The sequence below is a fragment of the Pseudophryne corroboree genome, chromosome 4, assembly GCF_028390025.1.
Source record: "Pseudophryne corroboree isolate aPseCor3 chromosome 4, aPseCor3.hap2, whole genome shotgun sequence".
Taxonomy (NCBI): Eukaryota; Metazoa; Chordata; class Amphibia; order Anura; family Myobatrachidae; genus Pseudophryne; species Pseudophryne corroboree.
This window is the reverse complement of record NC_086447.1, coordinates 651,006,688-651,023,116: the sequence shown is the minus strand read 5'-3', so window position 1 is coordinate 651,023,116 and position 16,429 is coordinate 651,006,688. Positions and strand designations below refer to the sequence as shown.

The 16,429-nt window shown below is 43.3% G+C and overlaps 1 protein-coding gene across 1 annotated transcript in view; it reads right to left on the bottom strand.

Moving 5' to 3' along the window:
• Nucleotides 1-16,429, bottom strand: part of THBS2 (thrombospondin 2) — a 132,243-nt gene that overhangs the window by 43,268 nt on the left and 72,546 nt on the right. Inside the window, exons 15-16 of the mRNA XM_063917764.1 lie at nt 10,578-10,737; nt 1,013-1,131 (exon numbers count right to left, since the gene is read on the bottom strand). Coding sequence (XP_063773834.1) covers nt 1,013-1,131; nt 10,578-10,737 — 279 coding nt within the window. The remainder of the gene's footprint in view (nt 1-1,012; nt 1,132-10,577; nt 10,738-16,429) is intronic.

Here is a 16,429-nt window from a genome sequence, read left to right as displayed (position 1 = left end):
AGCCGCATCTTATGATAACAGTGATTAGCGCAGGGGCTACAGCTTTAATTATATTTTGTCTCCAAGAAGCTGGGATGTTAGTAATAGTTTAACAGCAGTGTATGATTAAAATAGGTTTCTGATTTTGCAGATACACAAAACCAGATAGTGTTCAATAACTGAACTTGTATAGAACCTGTACCATCAACACCAACATGAATACTGAAAATACTCGGAGACTGCTAAACTAGACCCCATCATGCAATGACTATTATCTGGTAAATGGTGCCATAACCAAGATAAAAAAAAAATCTAAATCCACTCTTTAATATTTACTGTACATTAGTTACTTACTTATACTAACATAACACTCTCTGAATTACCTATCTTAACATGTTGGAGATTCCTCCTTGTAGTGCATGTGAAGAGTACTGCCTTGCATGAGAGATGTTTTGCATGGACATTACAGCATTCACAATAGACATTTTGTTGTGTGCTTCCCTATGCTGCTTATGCGCAGTTGTATACGTGACACAAATTACAACGTGGCACACCACCACGGAACAAATTCAAAATTTTTTCATCTATGTAGTGTACTCCAACTGTATTTTCACTTACCGAAATCAGATTTCCAAAACACAATGGCTATTTGTGTTTTTCACAAGACTGAGTTTGTATGTGAGGCATTCAGAAAGAGAAATGCAAGGCTCTGAATTTCACATTGAACTGTCGTGCTTAAACAAAGGCCTCTGGGTATGAATGACTGCCATTGACTTTCACTATTTTCAGCTATTCACCCTGGAGGTATACTTCTGAGTAATTCTGCATTCCACAGCTACTGTACTGTCTGGATTAAAACTAAATTTCCATACTTTGCTCTGGAGCCAGGAGATTTTCATACTATATTAATTAGCCTTAGAGCAACGTTGCTAGCATCACAATTTAAATACCACAAAAATCTGAGGAATAAAAGTTCTTGTCTTAATATCTGCAGCTTATCTTCTTCTTATTACATACTCTTCTTATTACATACCTGGTCAGGGTTGTTCATCAAAGGACAGTTATCACACTGATCGCCTACTCCATCTTTATCTGTATCGGCTTGGTCAGTATTGTACACATAGGGACAGTTATCCAACTCATTTAAGATATCTAAAAAGGATAGATAACGTTATTTAATTTAGCAAAAGTCTGTTATGATGCTCGTGGATCTAATTTTTAAAAAATATTCCTATTTCTGGTGCAGAAGTAATTTCATTAGGAAAAATCTTGCTTCCAAAGCAGAAAATGATAGCTAGAATCTGCTTGGTTGCAATTATTATTATTATTATTATTATTATTAATAATAATAATAATAATGATAATAATAACAACATCATTTATATAGCACATCTGCAATTGGTAATACAGTAATAAAATAAGACTGACAGGAGGAAAGAGGACCCTGCTTTGTACTTGCCTACCTTTTCTTTTTTTTCTCTCCAGGAGAAGCCCAGAGAGGAGACGCAGGGGGACGGGGACGGGCAAATCCTGTCAATAGGCCCCCACCTCACAGGGAAATTGCCTCAAGTGGTGCAGATTTTCATAGGGGTAGTGCCAAAATGACACATTTCCATAGAGATGTGTCACTAGGCTCCGGGATTCTCTATATTAAGCTCCCCATTCTGCCCACTTCACTAGGAAGTGGGCGGGATGAGGAAGGGGTGCCCACTCTTTTGGAGCTGCAGGGGACTACCCGAAAAATCTAGGAGAGTAGGCAAGTATTCCCTGTTTGCAAGTTTATATAGTATACATTTCAGTTTTAAAGCATAGATACTATTTATTTTCTTAATTTCAAATATTGAATGAAGATAAAACAGTGAATGTGATGTGCAAAAGTGTGGGAAGCATTTCATTAATACTTTCATATGAGATTTTAAAAATTTACTTTTTTTTAGTCAGGTGAAGACAATTCTGAAGTTGAATAAATACTATGACCCTTTTAACCTTACAGGATGCTAATAACCATAGTCTTTTCTATATGGCAGCATGAAGACTTGAAAACGAAGAACAGTAAATGCTTCCAGCTTTGAATTTTCACTGAGAGACTTCATAAAACATTTAGATTATTGGGATTTATTAAAGTAAGAGCTGTTAAAGTCGAATGAAGATCTATAAGACCCACAAACATCTCATATAGTAGACTTGTGTCCAGGGCTATATATATATATATATATATATATATAAAATTGTTACATGGGTTGCTAGAAGTACACTTTTCCTACAATTTAGTAAAAGAAAGTGCGGTTGGTCAATCAAAGATTTATGACAACAACCAGTAATACATTTAGGTCTCAATCTAATTGCACACCACTGGAGCGAGTCGCTGCACGTGGCAACAGCCCACAATACGCCCCCCCCTACCCCCTTGTGGGCTGATCTCACCCCGGACTCATGGATTTTTGCATGCAGCCCTATGCGGCTGCAAATAAAAATCTCGATTCTGGCTGTACCATAAGTGGGGCAACGCAGCCGCACTTACTTGCCTTGTGACGAAGTTGTGGGTAATTGGATTGACCTCTTAGAGTAAAATAGGAAAAGCCTTTGAAAAAACAAAAAAAAAGCCAAATATAAAGCATGTAGTGTATCCTGTGGTGGAACTGCCGCCTTTACAATAGGTGCAATGTCTACTGGCACAATACATGCCCCAGAAACTCCTGCTCTGCTCTTTTGGGCATATGTGGGAGCCAGTGCATATTTGGCGAAGCATTACTTCCAAGTTGGAAAGTTTGAACAGGACTTCATTGCAGTTGTACCTGATAATAATAGAGTGAGGACCTTGGGCAAACCTCTCAACATTGCTGAATTCCAGATTGGCACTATGCTTGTGGGCCGAAAGGGCACATGTGAAAAAGAACATTATCTCATTACCACAAGGCCTCGCTCCGCAGAGTATGAAGTTTTGGGAGGCGTGACCACATGTCACCATCCTACATGCATTTTCAAATAAGTTCCATGGCCACTTGAGCTTTAATATATATATATATATATATATATATATATATATATGCTAAACTTTACCTACTTTGGGACACGTTTACATTTGGATGTAAGTTAGTTTTATGACATGCCTCTCAGACAGTGTACATCCACTTTAAGGCCGTAGTCATAGGTTTGTTTGCACAATGTCCCTGAAATGCTTTTTCAAAAGTAGACAACTGGCCCTAGGCATAGACAAACTAGGCAAATTCATAGGGCATTTGAAATGCCTAGGGGCATGAATTCCAAGGCTAGGGCCAGCTCAGCTTGAAAGTGGGTGCCGGCAGTTAGTGGGGCATCTGACAGGTGATATTGGAGCTCTCAGCTAAGCACCATTTGGGAGCTGCCCGCCTCAGTTGGTTCAGTGGGGGCAGCGGCAAGCAGTAACAAAAATTACCAGTGGTCCTTGTGGAGGGCTGCTGCATATGCCCAGCTGCAGCAACTCCTCCTCCCATATGCTTTTGCAGAGTTCGGCAGGCTAAGCATGCACTGACTGACTCTCTGAAGCCAGCTCTAGGCTTCAACATCTGCAGAGTCCCGGCCATTACTGTGTGGCATTATGTTTATAAGGACATTACTAATGTGAGGCATAATGTGTAAGGGGCATTACTGTGTGGCATTCTGTGTATAAGAGGTGCTATTACTGTGTGGTCTTATGTGTATAAGGTTTAATACTGTGTGGCATAACATGTATAAAGGATACTACTGTGTGGTGTAATGTGACAAAGGAGCAATACGGTGTGGTGTAATGTGAAGAAGGAGTAATACGGTGTGGTGTAATGTGAAGAAGGGGCATTACTGTGAGGTGTAAAGTAGAGATGAGCGCCTGAAATTTTTCGGGTTTTGTGTTTTGGTTTTGGGTTCGGTTCCGCGGCCGTGTTTTGGGTTCGAACGCGTTTTGGCAAAACCTCACCGAATTTTTTTTGTCGGATTCGGGTGTGTTTTGGATTCGGGTGTTTTTTTCAAAAAACACTAAAAAACAGCTTAAATCATAGAATTTGGGGGTCATTTTGATCCCAAAGTATTATTAACCTCAAAAACCATAATTTACACTCATTTTCAGTCTATTCTGAATACCTCACACCTCACAATATTATTTTTAGTCCTAAAATTTGCACCGAGGTCGCTGTGTGAGTAAGATAAGCGACCCTAGTGGCCGACACAAACACCGGGCCCATCTAGGAGTGGCACTGCAGTGTCACGCAGGATGTCCCTTCCAAAAAACCCTCCCCAAACAGCACATGACGCAAAGAAAAAAAGAGGCGCAATGAGGTAGCTGTGTGAGTAAGATTAGCGACCCTAGTGGCCGACACAAACACCGGGCCCATCTAGGAGTGGCACTGCAGTGTCACGCAGGATGTCCCTTCCAAAAAACCCTCCCCAAACAGCACATGACGCAAAGAAAAAAAGAGGCGCAATGAGGTAGCTGACTGTGTGAGTAAGATTAGCGACCCTAGTGGCCGACACAAACACCGGGCCCATCTAGGAGTGGCACTGCAGTGTCACGCAGGATGTCCCTTCCAAAAAACCCTCCCCAATCAGCACATGATGCAAAGAAAAAGAAAAGAAAAAAGAGGTGCAAGATGGAATTGTCCTTGGGCCCTCCCACCCACCCTTATGTTGTATAAACAAAACAGGACATGCACACTTTAACCAACCCATCATTTCAGTGACAGGGTCTGCCACACGACTGTGACTGATATGACGGGTTGGTTTGGACCCCCCCCAAAAAAGAAGCAATTAATCTCTCCTTGCACAAACTGGCTCTACAGAGGCAAGATGTCCACCTCATCTTCACCCTCCGATATATCACCGTGTACATCCCCCTCCTCACAGATTATCAATTCGTCCCCACTGGAATCCACCATCTCAGCTCCCTGTGTACTTTGTGGAGGCAATTGCTGCTGGTCAATGTCTCCGCGGAGGAATTGATTATAATTCATTTTAATGAACATCATCTTCTCCACATTTTCTGGATGTAACCTCGTACGCCGATTGCTGACAAGGTGAGCGGCGGCACTAAACACTCTTTCGGAGTACACACTTGTGGGAGGGCAACTTAGGTAGAATAAAGCCAGTTTGTGCAAGGGCCTCCAAATTGCCTCTTTTTCCTGCCAGTATAAGTACGGACTGTGTGACGTGCCTACTTGGATGCGGTCACTCATATAATCCTCCACCATTCTATCAATGTTGAGAGAATCATATGCAGTGACAGTAGACGACATGTCCGTAATCGTTGTCAGGTCCTTCAGTCCGGACCAGATGTCAGCATCAGCAGTCGCTCCAGACTGCCCTGCATCACCGCCAGCGGGTGGGCTCGGAATTCTGAGCCTTTTCCTCGCACCCCCAGTTGCGGGAGAATGTGAAGGAGGAGATGTTGACAGGTCGCGTTCCGCTTGACTTGACAATTTTGTCACCAGCAGGTCTTTCAACCCCAGCAGACCTGTGTCTGCCGGAAAGAGAGATCCAAGGTAGGCTTTAAATCTAGGATCGAGCACGGTGGCCAAAATGTAGTGCTCTGATTTCAACAGATTGACCACCCGTGAATCCTTGTTAAGCGAATTAAGGGCTGCATCCACAAGTCCCACATGCCTAGCGGAATCGCTCCCTTTTAGCTCCTTCTTCAATGCCTCCAGCTTCTTCTGCAAAAGCCTGATGAGGGGAATGACCTGACTCAGGCTGGCAGTGTCTGAACTGACTTCACGTGTGGCAAGTTCAAAGGGCATCAGAACCTTGCACAACGTTGAAATCATTCTCCACTGCACTTGAGACAGGTGCATTCCACCTACTATATCGTGCTCAATTGTATAGGCTTGAATGGCCTTTTGCTGCTCCTCCAACCTCTGAAGCATATAGAGGGTTGAATTCCACCTCGTTACCACTTCTTGCTTCAGATGATGGCAGGGCAGGTTCAGTAGTTTTTGGTGGTGCTCCAGTCTTCTGTACGTGGTGCCTGTACGCCGAAAGTGTCCCGCAATTTTTCTGGCCACCGACAGCATCTCTTGCACGCCCCTGTCGTTTTTTAAAAAATTCTGCACCACCAAATTCAAGGTATGTGCAAAACATGGGACGTGCTGGAATTTGCCCATATTTAATGCACACACAATATTGCTGGCGTTGTCCGATGCCACAAATCCACAGGAGAGTCCAATTGGGGTAAGCCATTCCGCAATGATCTTCCTCAGTTGCCGTAAGAGGTTTTCAGCTGTGTGCGTATTCTGGAAAGCGGTGATACAAAGCGTAGCCTGCCTAGGAAAGAGTTGGCGTTTGCGAGATGCTGCTACTGGTGCCGCCGCTGCTGTTCTTGCGGCGGGAGTCCATACATCTACCCAGTGGGCTGTCACAGTCATATAGTCCTGACCCTGCCCTGCTCCACTTGTCCACATGTCCGTGGTTAAGTGGACATTGGGTACAGCTGCATTTTTTAGGACACTGGTGACTCTTTTTCTGAGGTCTGTGTACATTTTCGGTATCGCCTGCCTAGAGAAATGGAACCTAGATGGTATTTGGTACCGGGGACACAGTACCTCCAACAAGTCTCTAGTTGGCTCTGCAGTAATGATGGATACCGGAACCACGTTTCCCACCACCCAGGATGCCAAGGCCTCAGTTATCCGCTTTGCAGTAGGATGACTGCTGTGATATTTCATCTTCCTCGCAAAGGACTGTTGAACAGTCAATTGCTTACTGGAAGTAGTACAAGTGGGCTTACGACTTCCCCTCTGGGATGACCATCGACTCCCAGCGGCAACAACAGCAGCGCCAGCAGCAGTAGGCGTTACACGCAAGGATGCATCAGAGGAATCCCAGGCAGGAGAGGACTCGTCAGAATTGCCAGTGACATGGCCTGCAGGACTATTGGCATTCCTGGGGAAGGAGGAAATTGACACTGAGGGAGTTGGTGGGGTGGTTTGCGTGAGCTTGGTTACAAGAGGAAGGGATTTACTGGTCAGTGGACTGCTTCCGCTGTCACCCAAAGTTTTTGAACTTGTCACTGACTTATTATGAATGCGCTGCAGGTGACGTATAAGGGAGGATGTTCCGAGGTGGTTAACATCCTTACCCCTACTTATTACAGCTTGACAAAGGGAACACACGGCTTGACACCTGTTGTCCGCATTTCTGGTGAAATACCTCCACACCGAAGAGCTGATTTTTTTGGTATTTTCACCTGGCATGTCAACGGCCATATTCCTCCCACGGACAACAGGTGTCTCCCCGGGTGCCTGACTTAAACAAACCACCTCACCATCAGAATCCTCCTGGTCAATTTCCTCCCCAGCGCCAGCAACACCCATATCCTCCTCATCCTGGTGTACTTCAACACTGACATCTTCAATCTGACTATCAGGAACTGGACTGCGGGTGCTCCTTCCAGCACTTGCAGGGGGCGTGCAAATGGTGGAAGGCGCATGCTCTTCACGTCCAGTGTTGGGAAGGTCAGGCATCGCAACCGACACAATTGGACTCTCCTTGTGGATTTGGGATTTCGAAGAATGCACAGTTCTTTGCTGTGCTGCTTTTGCCAGCTTGAGTCTTTTCATTTTTCTAGCGAGAGGCTGAGTGCTTCCATCCTCATGTGAAGCTGAACCACTAGCCATGAACATAGGCCAGGGCCTCAGCCGTTCCTTGCCACTCCGTGTGGTAAATGGCATATTGGCAAGTTTACGCTTCTCCTCCGACAATTTTATTTTAGGTTTTGGAGTCCTTTTTTTACTGATATTTGGTGTTTTGGATTTGACATGCTCTGTACTATGACATTGGGCATCGGCCTTGGCAGACGACGTTGCTGGCATTTCATCGTCTCGGCCATGACTAGTGGCAGCAGCTTCAGCACGAGGTGGAAGTGGATCTTGATCTTTCCCTAATTTTGGAACCTCAACATTTTTGTTCTCCATATTTTAATAGGCACAACTAAAAGGCACCTCAGGTAAACAATGGAGATGGATGGATTGGATACTAGTATACAATTATGGACGGGCTGCCGAGTGCCGACACAGAGGTAGCCACAGCCGTGAACTACCGCACTGTACTGTGTCTGCTGCTAATATATAGACTGGTTGATAAAGAGATAGTATACTCGTAACTAGTATGTATGTATAAAGAAAGAAAAAAAAACCACGGTTAGGTGGTATATACAATTATGGACGGGCTGCCGAGTGCCGACACAGAGGTAGCCACAGCCGTGAACTACCGCACTGTACTGTGTCTGCTGCTAATATATAGACTGGTTGATAAAGAGATAGTATACTCGTAACTAGTATGTATGTATAAAGAAAGAAAAAAAAAACACGGTTAGGTGGTATATACAATTATGGACGGGCTGCCGAGTGCCGACACAGAGGTAGCCACAGCCGTGAACTACCGCACTGTACTGTGTCTGCTGCTAATATATAGACTGGTTGATAAAGAGATAGTATACTCGTAACTAGTATGTATGTATAAAGAAAGAAAAAAAAACCACGGTTAGGTGGTATATACAATTATGGACGGGCTGCCGAGTGCCGACACAGAGGTAGCCACAGCCGTGAACTACCGCACTGTACTGTGTCTGCTGCTAATATAGACTGGTTGATAAAGAGATAGTATACTACTAATATTATATATACTGGTGGTCAGGTCACTGGTCACTAGTCACACTGGCAGTGGCACTCCTGCAGCAAAAGTGTGCACTGTTTAATTTTAATATAATATTATGTACTCCTGGCTCCTGCTATAACCTATAACTGGCACTGCAGTAGTGCTCCCCAGTCTCCCCCACAATTATAAGCTGTGTGAGCTGAGCAGTCAGACAGATATATAATATATATAGATGATGCAGCACACTGGCCTGAGCCTGAGCAGTGCACACAGATATGGTATGTGACTGACTGAGTCACTGTGTGTATCGCTTTTTTCAGGCAGAGAACGGATATATTAAATAAACTGCACTGTGTGTCTGGTGGTCACTCACTATATAATATATTATGTACTCCTGGCTCCTGCTATAACCTATAACTGGCACTGCAGTAGTGCTCCCCAGTCTCCCCCACAATTATAAGCTGTGTGAGCTGAGCAGTCAGACAGATATATATAATATTATATATAGATAATAGATGATGCAGCACACTGGCCTGAGCCTGAGCAGTGCACACAGATATGGTATGTGACTGAGTCACTGTGTGCTGTGTATCGCTTTTTTCAGGCAGAGAACGGATTATAAATAAAACTGGTGGTCACTATCAGCAAAACTCTGCACTGTACTGAGTACTCCTAATGCTCCCCAAAATTAGTAAATCAAGTGTCTCTCTAATCTATTCTAAACGGAGAGGACGCCAGCCACGTCCTCTCCCTATCAATCTCAATGCACGTGTGAAAATGGCGGCGACGCGCGGCTCCTTATATAGAATCCGAGTCTCGCGATAGAATCCGAGCCTCGCGAGAATCCGACAGCGTCATGATGACGTTCGGGCGCGCTCGGGTTAACCGAGCAAGGCGGGAAGATCCGAGTCGCTCGGACCCGTGAAAAAAAACATGAAGTTCTGGCGGGTTCGGATTCAGAGAAACCGAACCCGCTCATCTCTAGTGTAAAGTGAATAAGAAACACTGGACACTATTCAGGTTGGATGCAGAGTCTGCTAAAAAGCAGAATCTGCAATGTTTCTGTACCATGCTGGGGCCCCCAGCATGCTAAGTGGTGGCCAGCGACACGATCGCAAAACAACCATGGCTGAAAAAAAAGATGACCCCCCTGCAGACACAGGCAGTCCGCTGCCATTTTTTGTGTCACAACGGTCCTGTGTGACATCATGGAGCTGCCCCGAAAATGCTCCGTCCCATTTTCGTGAACACAGCCCTGCAACGCCGTCCTCCATTGCTGTCACTCAAAGAGTGATCGCACCTGCACTTAGATAGCACACGCACAGCGGCACATGCGCAGTTTAGCAAAAATCGATTGTTTGGGATTCTTGGTAAACAGCGATGTGAGCTGAATAACCCCACAATAGTTTGACGTAACGTGAATAAAGGATCGTATGATATAATAAGAATAAGGTTGCACTACTGTGTGGCATAATTTGAATTGGGTGTACTATTGTGTGGCCATGCCCCTTCCCAGCAAGAACACGCCCCTTTCTGAGGGGCAAGTGCCTTTGGCACACACTGTCCCTATTTTAAATATGGGGGTGAGGATTGCAATGGGTGATGGCCAAAGTGATGGCTGCTTCTGAGATCTGTGCTACTGGGTGGTGGGTGCTGTGCTGGGTCAGAGGCAGAACAATCAGTGGTGCTAGGGAACACCAGCCAAAATCCTGCCTATGGCATCAAACTGGTTAGGGCTGGCTCTGTAGGCAAGTATATAGAATTTCAGTTGTTCACTCAAGCAGCAGAATGGGCAAGCTTGCTTTTATTTGTTTATCTACTGTGTTTAACGAAAATATAATTGTAAAAACAAACTCATATATAAACACTCAGTATATGGAGCTAATAAAAGTTCAATACTATCTATGAAATGTAAAAGAAAACAGGAATGTGTGCATGTTGTAAACATACACAAATATCATCACATATAATTTAAATCTTAAAAAAACGCTACAACATACCATCACCATCAATATCCACTGAACAAGCATCTCCTTCTCCGTTATTATCAGTGTCAATCTGAGCAGGGTTGTGCACATAGGGACAGTTGTCACATCGGTCTCCCACTTCATCCTTGTCATAGTCAAATTGCCGTGGGTTAAAAAGCAGAGGACAATTATCCTGCAACATAAAAATCAAATTGAATTAAATCTATCATTCCAAGAAAATGTAATATTATAGTATGTTAATGTTATGTGGTATTATATTACAGGTGGATCTGGTGCATTCTCCTGGGTACTGACCTTTAACCTCAACTTCCTTTTCCTGTTTTATAGCCTATATTTCTCTAAATCCTAACATGGCTCTAAACATGCTGACACTAACTTTAAAACTACATTTTATATTACAGCCTTTATATGTGTTCCTACAAGCAATGTGTTAGAAATCCTGAGAGATAGAGGACCTGTAATATTTCAGTTGCCTCACAATGAACGCTCCATAAGTAGCCACACATACAGTACCTGAAAACATATGCATTTTTGGATATGTGATACATATAAAACTAAACAACTTCAGCGCTTAAGGGGGGATTAAACTGGATGCGGTAATTTACCGCAGATGCAAAAAGGGTGGTAGATTTGGGCTTCAACGCCCGGGGCTACTCAATTTTTCCCCCCCGCCCAGTTTATTACTGTATTAATGGGCATTAACACATAGAATCTAGGATATATTCCCACACCTATAGGTTAACACAGTCACAGCACTCAAAAACAGCCTATTTAACATGGATTTCTTTTTGAGCCTTTTGAGGCTTAAAAAAACCAAAAACCTTTTTAACTGCAGCCTGTAGGATGCCTTCAGGACTAAGTGAACAGCACCGTTGCTTCAATTAGCCCGCAGTAAATTACATTGGCTAATTTAATTCCCCCATAAGTCAATAAGTCAATAAACCTAAAGGAAATTTTATGAAAATAAATTATCTTAATTATACAATGTAATATAAACAGGTAAAATACTTAATATACTGTATGATGTAACAGCATGCAGCAGGGTTGAATGACTCTATGGGCCGGATTCAAATGTGTTCTCCCCCCTCCCGGCTGCGATCGTGCCCGCCGGCAGTATTCTAATGTTACTGCCGATGGGCGTGACAAGTTAATTTCAGCTCGCTACGCTCGGAGGTAGCGAGCTGAAATGCGCGTAAAGAGACCCGTTTGGGCGCCCACACGGGTCACTTCACGATCGCGCCCATCAGTTTCATCGCGATAGTGGGGGCCATTTGAGTATCGTACCTCTCTCTCCTGTCACTTTAGCGTGAACATTTAAATCCCCCCCCCTATAAATCTTGGTTTTCTAATTCTAAATATCAGATTGACATTTGAATTCCTTGTGATAACATTCCCATAAACTCAGCTGCCTGAAGCCTGCCACACACACATATCTTACTAGAAACGTTTATTACATAATTTTAGTGTCTGTTATTTTTAATATATTAATCTTTGCTTTCTAAAAATACAATCTCTGCTTTCTTTGTGGAATCTGGGGATAAAGGATCTCTGCATAACAACACAGTATGGATGTGCTTATATCTCATGTACTATACGACTCCTCAGGCATAATAATAAAACGATAGTGGACACTCATGATTTCACAGGAGAACAGGAAAGGAGAGGATATATGTTGAAGCCTGTAGACAAAGGGGGCAATTCGGATCTGATCGCTAGGGTGCGTTTTTCGCATCCCTGCGATCAGTTAGTCTCCGCCTACAGAGGGAGGGGGATTTCGCTGTGCAGGTGTGCGATCGCATGTGCAGGAGAGCTGCACAAACAGCAGTTTGTGCAGTCTCTGCACAGCCCAGGACTTACTCAGCCGCTGCGACGATTGGGGCCAGAGCTGACATCACAAATCCTCCCACAAAACAACTGGTCCCTACTGCGTTTTTCAGGACACTCCCAAGAAACGGTCAGTTGCCACCCACAAACGCCCTCTTCCTGTCAATCTTCTTGCGATAGCCGGTGCAATTGGATATTTCGCACCATCTCGTCGCTGCCCGGCGCTCCCCGTTGCTTCGGGCCGTCGCGCCTGCGCATATACACAGTTCAGACCTGATCACGTGCTGTGCGAAAATGCACAGCAGCGATAAGGTCTGAATTAGCCCCAAAGTGTTTGTTAATCTTAAATATCTCAAAAATTTTGAATGCAGCAGATACATTTATAAAGTTGCATGAGCAATCCTTATTGATATTTTTGACATTTAAATTAAGTATACGTGAATATGAAAAATATTTTTGACAAGTTTTATTTTGTTTTCCAAAACTGCATTTTGTAAAGGCAGTTTCGACAAGTTTATATAAATGGCTTGATTTAATAAGGCTCAGCTTGTGACAGATTTTCAGTTATAATAACTATGAGATGCTATTATGACAGAAGGCCGACAAGCCAGAATCAACTAAATTCAAAACTACCAAACTTTATTTGTACTAAATTGTTAAACTCGATAGTGTTGTAGCAATTTGAAAATTCTTGTAATTTTATAGACAAGAATCTAGACTGAAGTTTAACCAGGGCCATAGAAGTAACCAGGGGTAACTGCGTCCTAGGTTTGCTCCCGACAATGCTCTACTTTCTCTACTGTTGGGAGGAATAAAAGGGATGAGCAAAGTCCAGGTATGAAAAAATAATCTCAGTATGTAGCAGGTACACTCACACACACATACTACATATGGTAGAAGCATGCAATACAGTATGCAATAAAGCCTTGCTTAAGGGGGTCATTCCGAGTTGATCGCACGTAGCAACTTTTTGCTGCTTGTGCGATCAACTAGACGCCGCCTATGGGGGAGTGTATTTTAGAATTGACGTCAGACAACCGCCCTCCAAACACCTGGACACGCCTGCATTCGGATCTCCATGCCCGGAAAACGGTGAGTATCTGCCCCGGAACGCCTCCCCGCTATCAATCTTCTTGCGATCGCGCTAGCGATCACTTTCTTCTTTCTTCTGGTCGTTGCCTGGCGACGGCTGTCGATGGACAACAATGCACACGTGCATTACGGGCGCCGCACATGCGCAGTTCCGACCCGTTCGCACTGCAGCGATGAACCGCAGCGTGCAAATGGGTCGGAATGACCCCCTAAGTGCAATAGTCACAACAAAAAGGTATAGGCAAGAATTAGTTAGGTCTTGCACTATATAACTTTTATAGTTTTTTAAAGATGCTTTCATGGGAAATTATGAGGTACAGTAGTGAGTGCATGACATTCTTTCTATTGCATTTGTTTAATCCATTTATGCTTATTCTGTATATGTCGGGAAAGCCAGACATAAAAGAAAATGCTTGTAAAGAGATAAAGTGGAGAGATATAAAGTACCAACCAATCAGCTCCTAGCTGTCATATTACAAGCTGCGTTTGACACATTAATTACTATTGCATAAAAGTCTGTGTTTGACACACAGGTTACTATTCTCAGTTATAGTCCACGTGGATGGCAAAGCATGAAAAAGTCCTGAAAATTAAAAATGCAAACTTCCAAAAATACATGTCGACCTTTTCATGTGTCGACCATTATGATGTCAACCTTTTGACCCTGTCAACCATAAGCATGTCGACCAGTTGGTGTTGACCTTTTCACTGTCGAATTATCATCCGGATAAATTCTGTTTGCTCCAACTATCATATTTACCACTGTAGTACGCAGTGAGAAGAGAACTGATGAAATGATTGGCAAACTGATTGTGAAATACACAGAAAAACAAGAGGACTGCACATGACAGAAGATTTACTAGTTATAATAAGTAGACATGTGCCGTGGGCCAAAAGTGTCTGGTTTAAACCCAAGTCTCAGCAGACAGAAGTCAACTGGATCTGTCTGAATTTCCAAGAAAACAAAAGGACACTCTTATGCCTTTAACAGATATCTTTCTAAGACCTACTTGTCAAATAACATTTACAACTTTCTTTAGAAAAAAAAATAGATTTTTTTCCCCAGTAAGGTTTATTTGCAATAATCAGACTACTAAGTGCTGATTAATGGCATAACAAATATCAATAATAGGTGCAACACTGACCGATGAGTCAAGAAGGGCTCACACTGCTCACCGTACACTCAATGACCATACTAACCTACCCACCCGGAAGCTTTGGGAGACTCATGATTTTTAGGGTAGTCGCCCCGCAGCCCCGTATATGGCTCTCTCGCATCCTGCCCGCTTCCTAATGAAGCGAGCAGGATAAGGATAAAAGCATTGAAAACCCAGAAGGCGGGCGGGGCTAAAATAAGTGAATGTCGTCATTTATCCATCTTCGGGACGTCTGATGACGTGACAGTCCAGCCCCACCCCCCGAAGAGACCTGCGGCGTCTCCTCTCCAGCCTTTTCCCAGAGAGGAGAAACAGAAAGTAGGTAAGTATGCCTATACTAGACTTTACTTAGCATTTACACCTTTGCTGCAGAAATCACCAGGAAAATGGCACTGGGGCCAATATCCATAGAGAGAGCTCACGGACTCCCTTCTTAGATAAAACGGCTCTGATTCATTAATAAACTCCTAATGACAGGCATAATCTATGCTGCTGAAATTCTATTTGCCTCAGACAAGCTAAATGTTGCAAAATGATTTGGCTATATTCGCTAGTTTAAATATAGGTGTCTGCAGGAAAAATGTACCCAAGCGTTATTTACAGTGGTGCTAGAAAGTTTGGAAACCCTTTAAAATTGTCTCAGTTTCTGCATAAAGATGACTAAAAATATGTTCACATCCTTACCTAAGTCGGAGGTAGGCAACCTGTGGCACTCCAGCTGCTGTGGAACTACACATCCCAGCATATCAAAAGCCAGTTTTAGCATTCCCTAACAGCAAAACTGTGGCAGGGCATGCTGGGATGTGTAATTCAATAGCAGCTGGAGTGCCACACGTTGCCTACCCCTCATAGTCATAAAAATAGCCATCAAACCAAGACCTTAATGCAACAGAGATGGCATGACCTGAAGCCAGGGGGAAGTTCATGCATGAGAATTCACCAACATTGATGAGTTGAAGCAGTTCTATATGGAGGAATGAGCCAAAAAATCCTCCAAGTTGATGTGAGGCCTAATCAACAATAACTGTAATTGTTTAGTTAAAGCTATTCCTACTGAAGTTGGTGCCAAATCTTAAGAGTTTGTTCAATTTGATGAACCAATAAATAAAAAAGTATAACAATTTCTGTGTCGTTTGATTGTGTTGGTTCTTGTTATCAGCTTTATGGTTTAGATGAAGATCTGAATATGTTTAAGGCCTTTCTGGATAGAATGCATAGAATGCAGTGGTGGCACCAGAGTTGATCTCACTAGATGCCGCCAATAGGCCGAAGGCGCACGCCAAAAGGGTGTGTGGCTTTGTAAACAGGGGGGGTGGCCTTGCAGGAGATTCTCTGACATCACTATAGAGGGCGATTTTGAAGCTAGATTTCTTTTTTTTTTGCATTTACAGCATTTTCTAAAGATTCTCAATATGACAGATAACAAAGAACAATGACTAAAGAGGCAATGTATAAGCCTGTGAGATGCCGGCATCAGCGTCATTAATGTGAGTTTGCTCAATTTTTTAAATCGATAATAATTGGAAGGCAAAACCAACTTGGACAGAGTCACCAGCATCACGGCGATACCTAAATCTCATAGACTTAAACATTTCCTCCTAAGTATATATACAGTACAATGTGGGAGGTAAATCCAATAAGATCACCCCCACACGAGAGGTGTATACTCTATTACTGGCATCAGAACTCTCCCCTCTTGTTGCCTTATCCTTAACTAAAATCTAAGAATCCTGTGGTACCATAAGTGTGGCATATAATTATCAACAGATAATAGGACTGACCCTTTTTGCA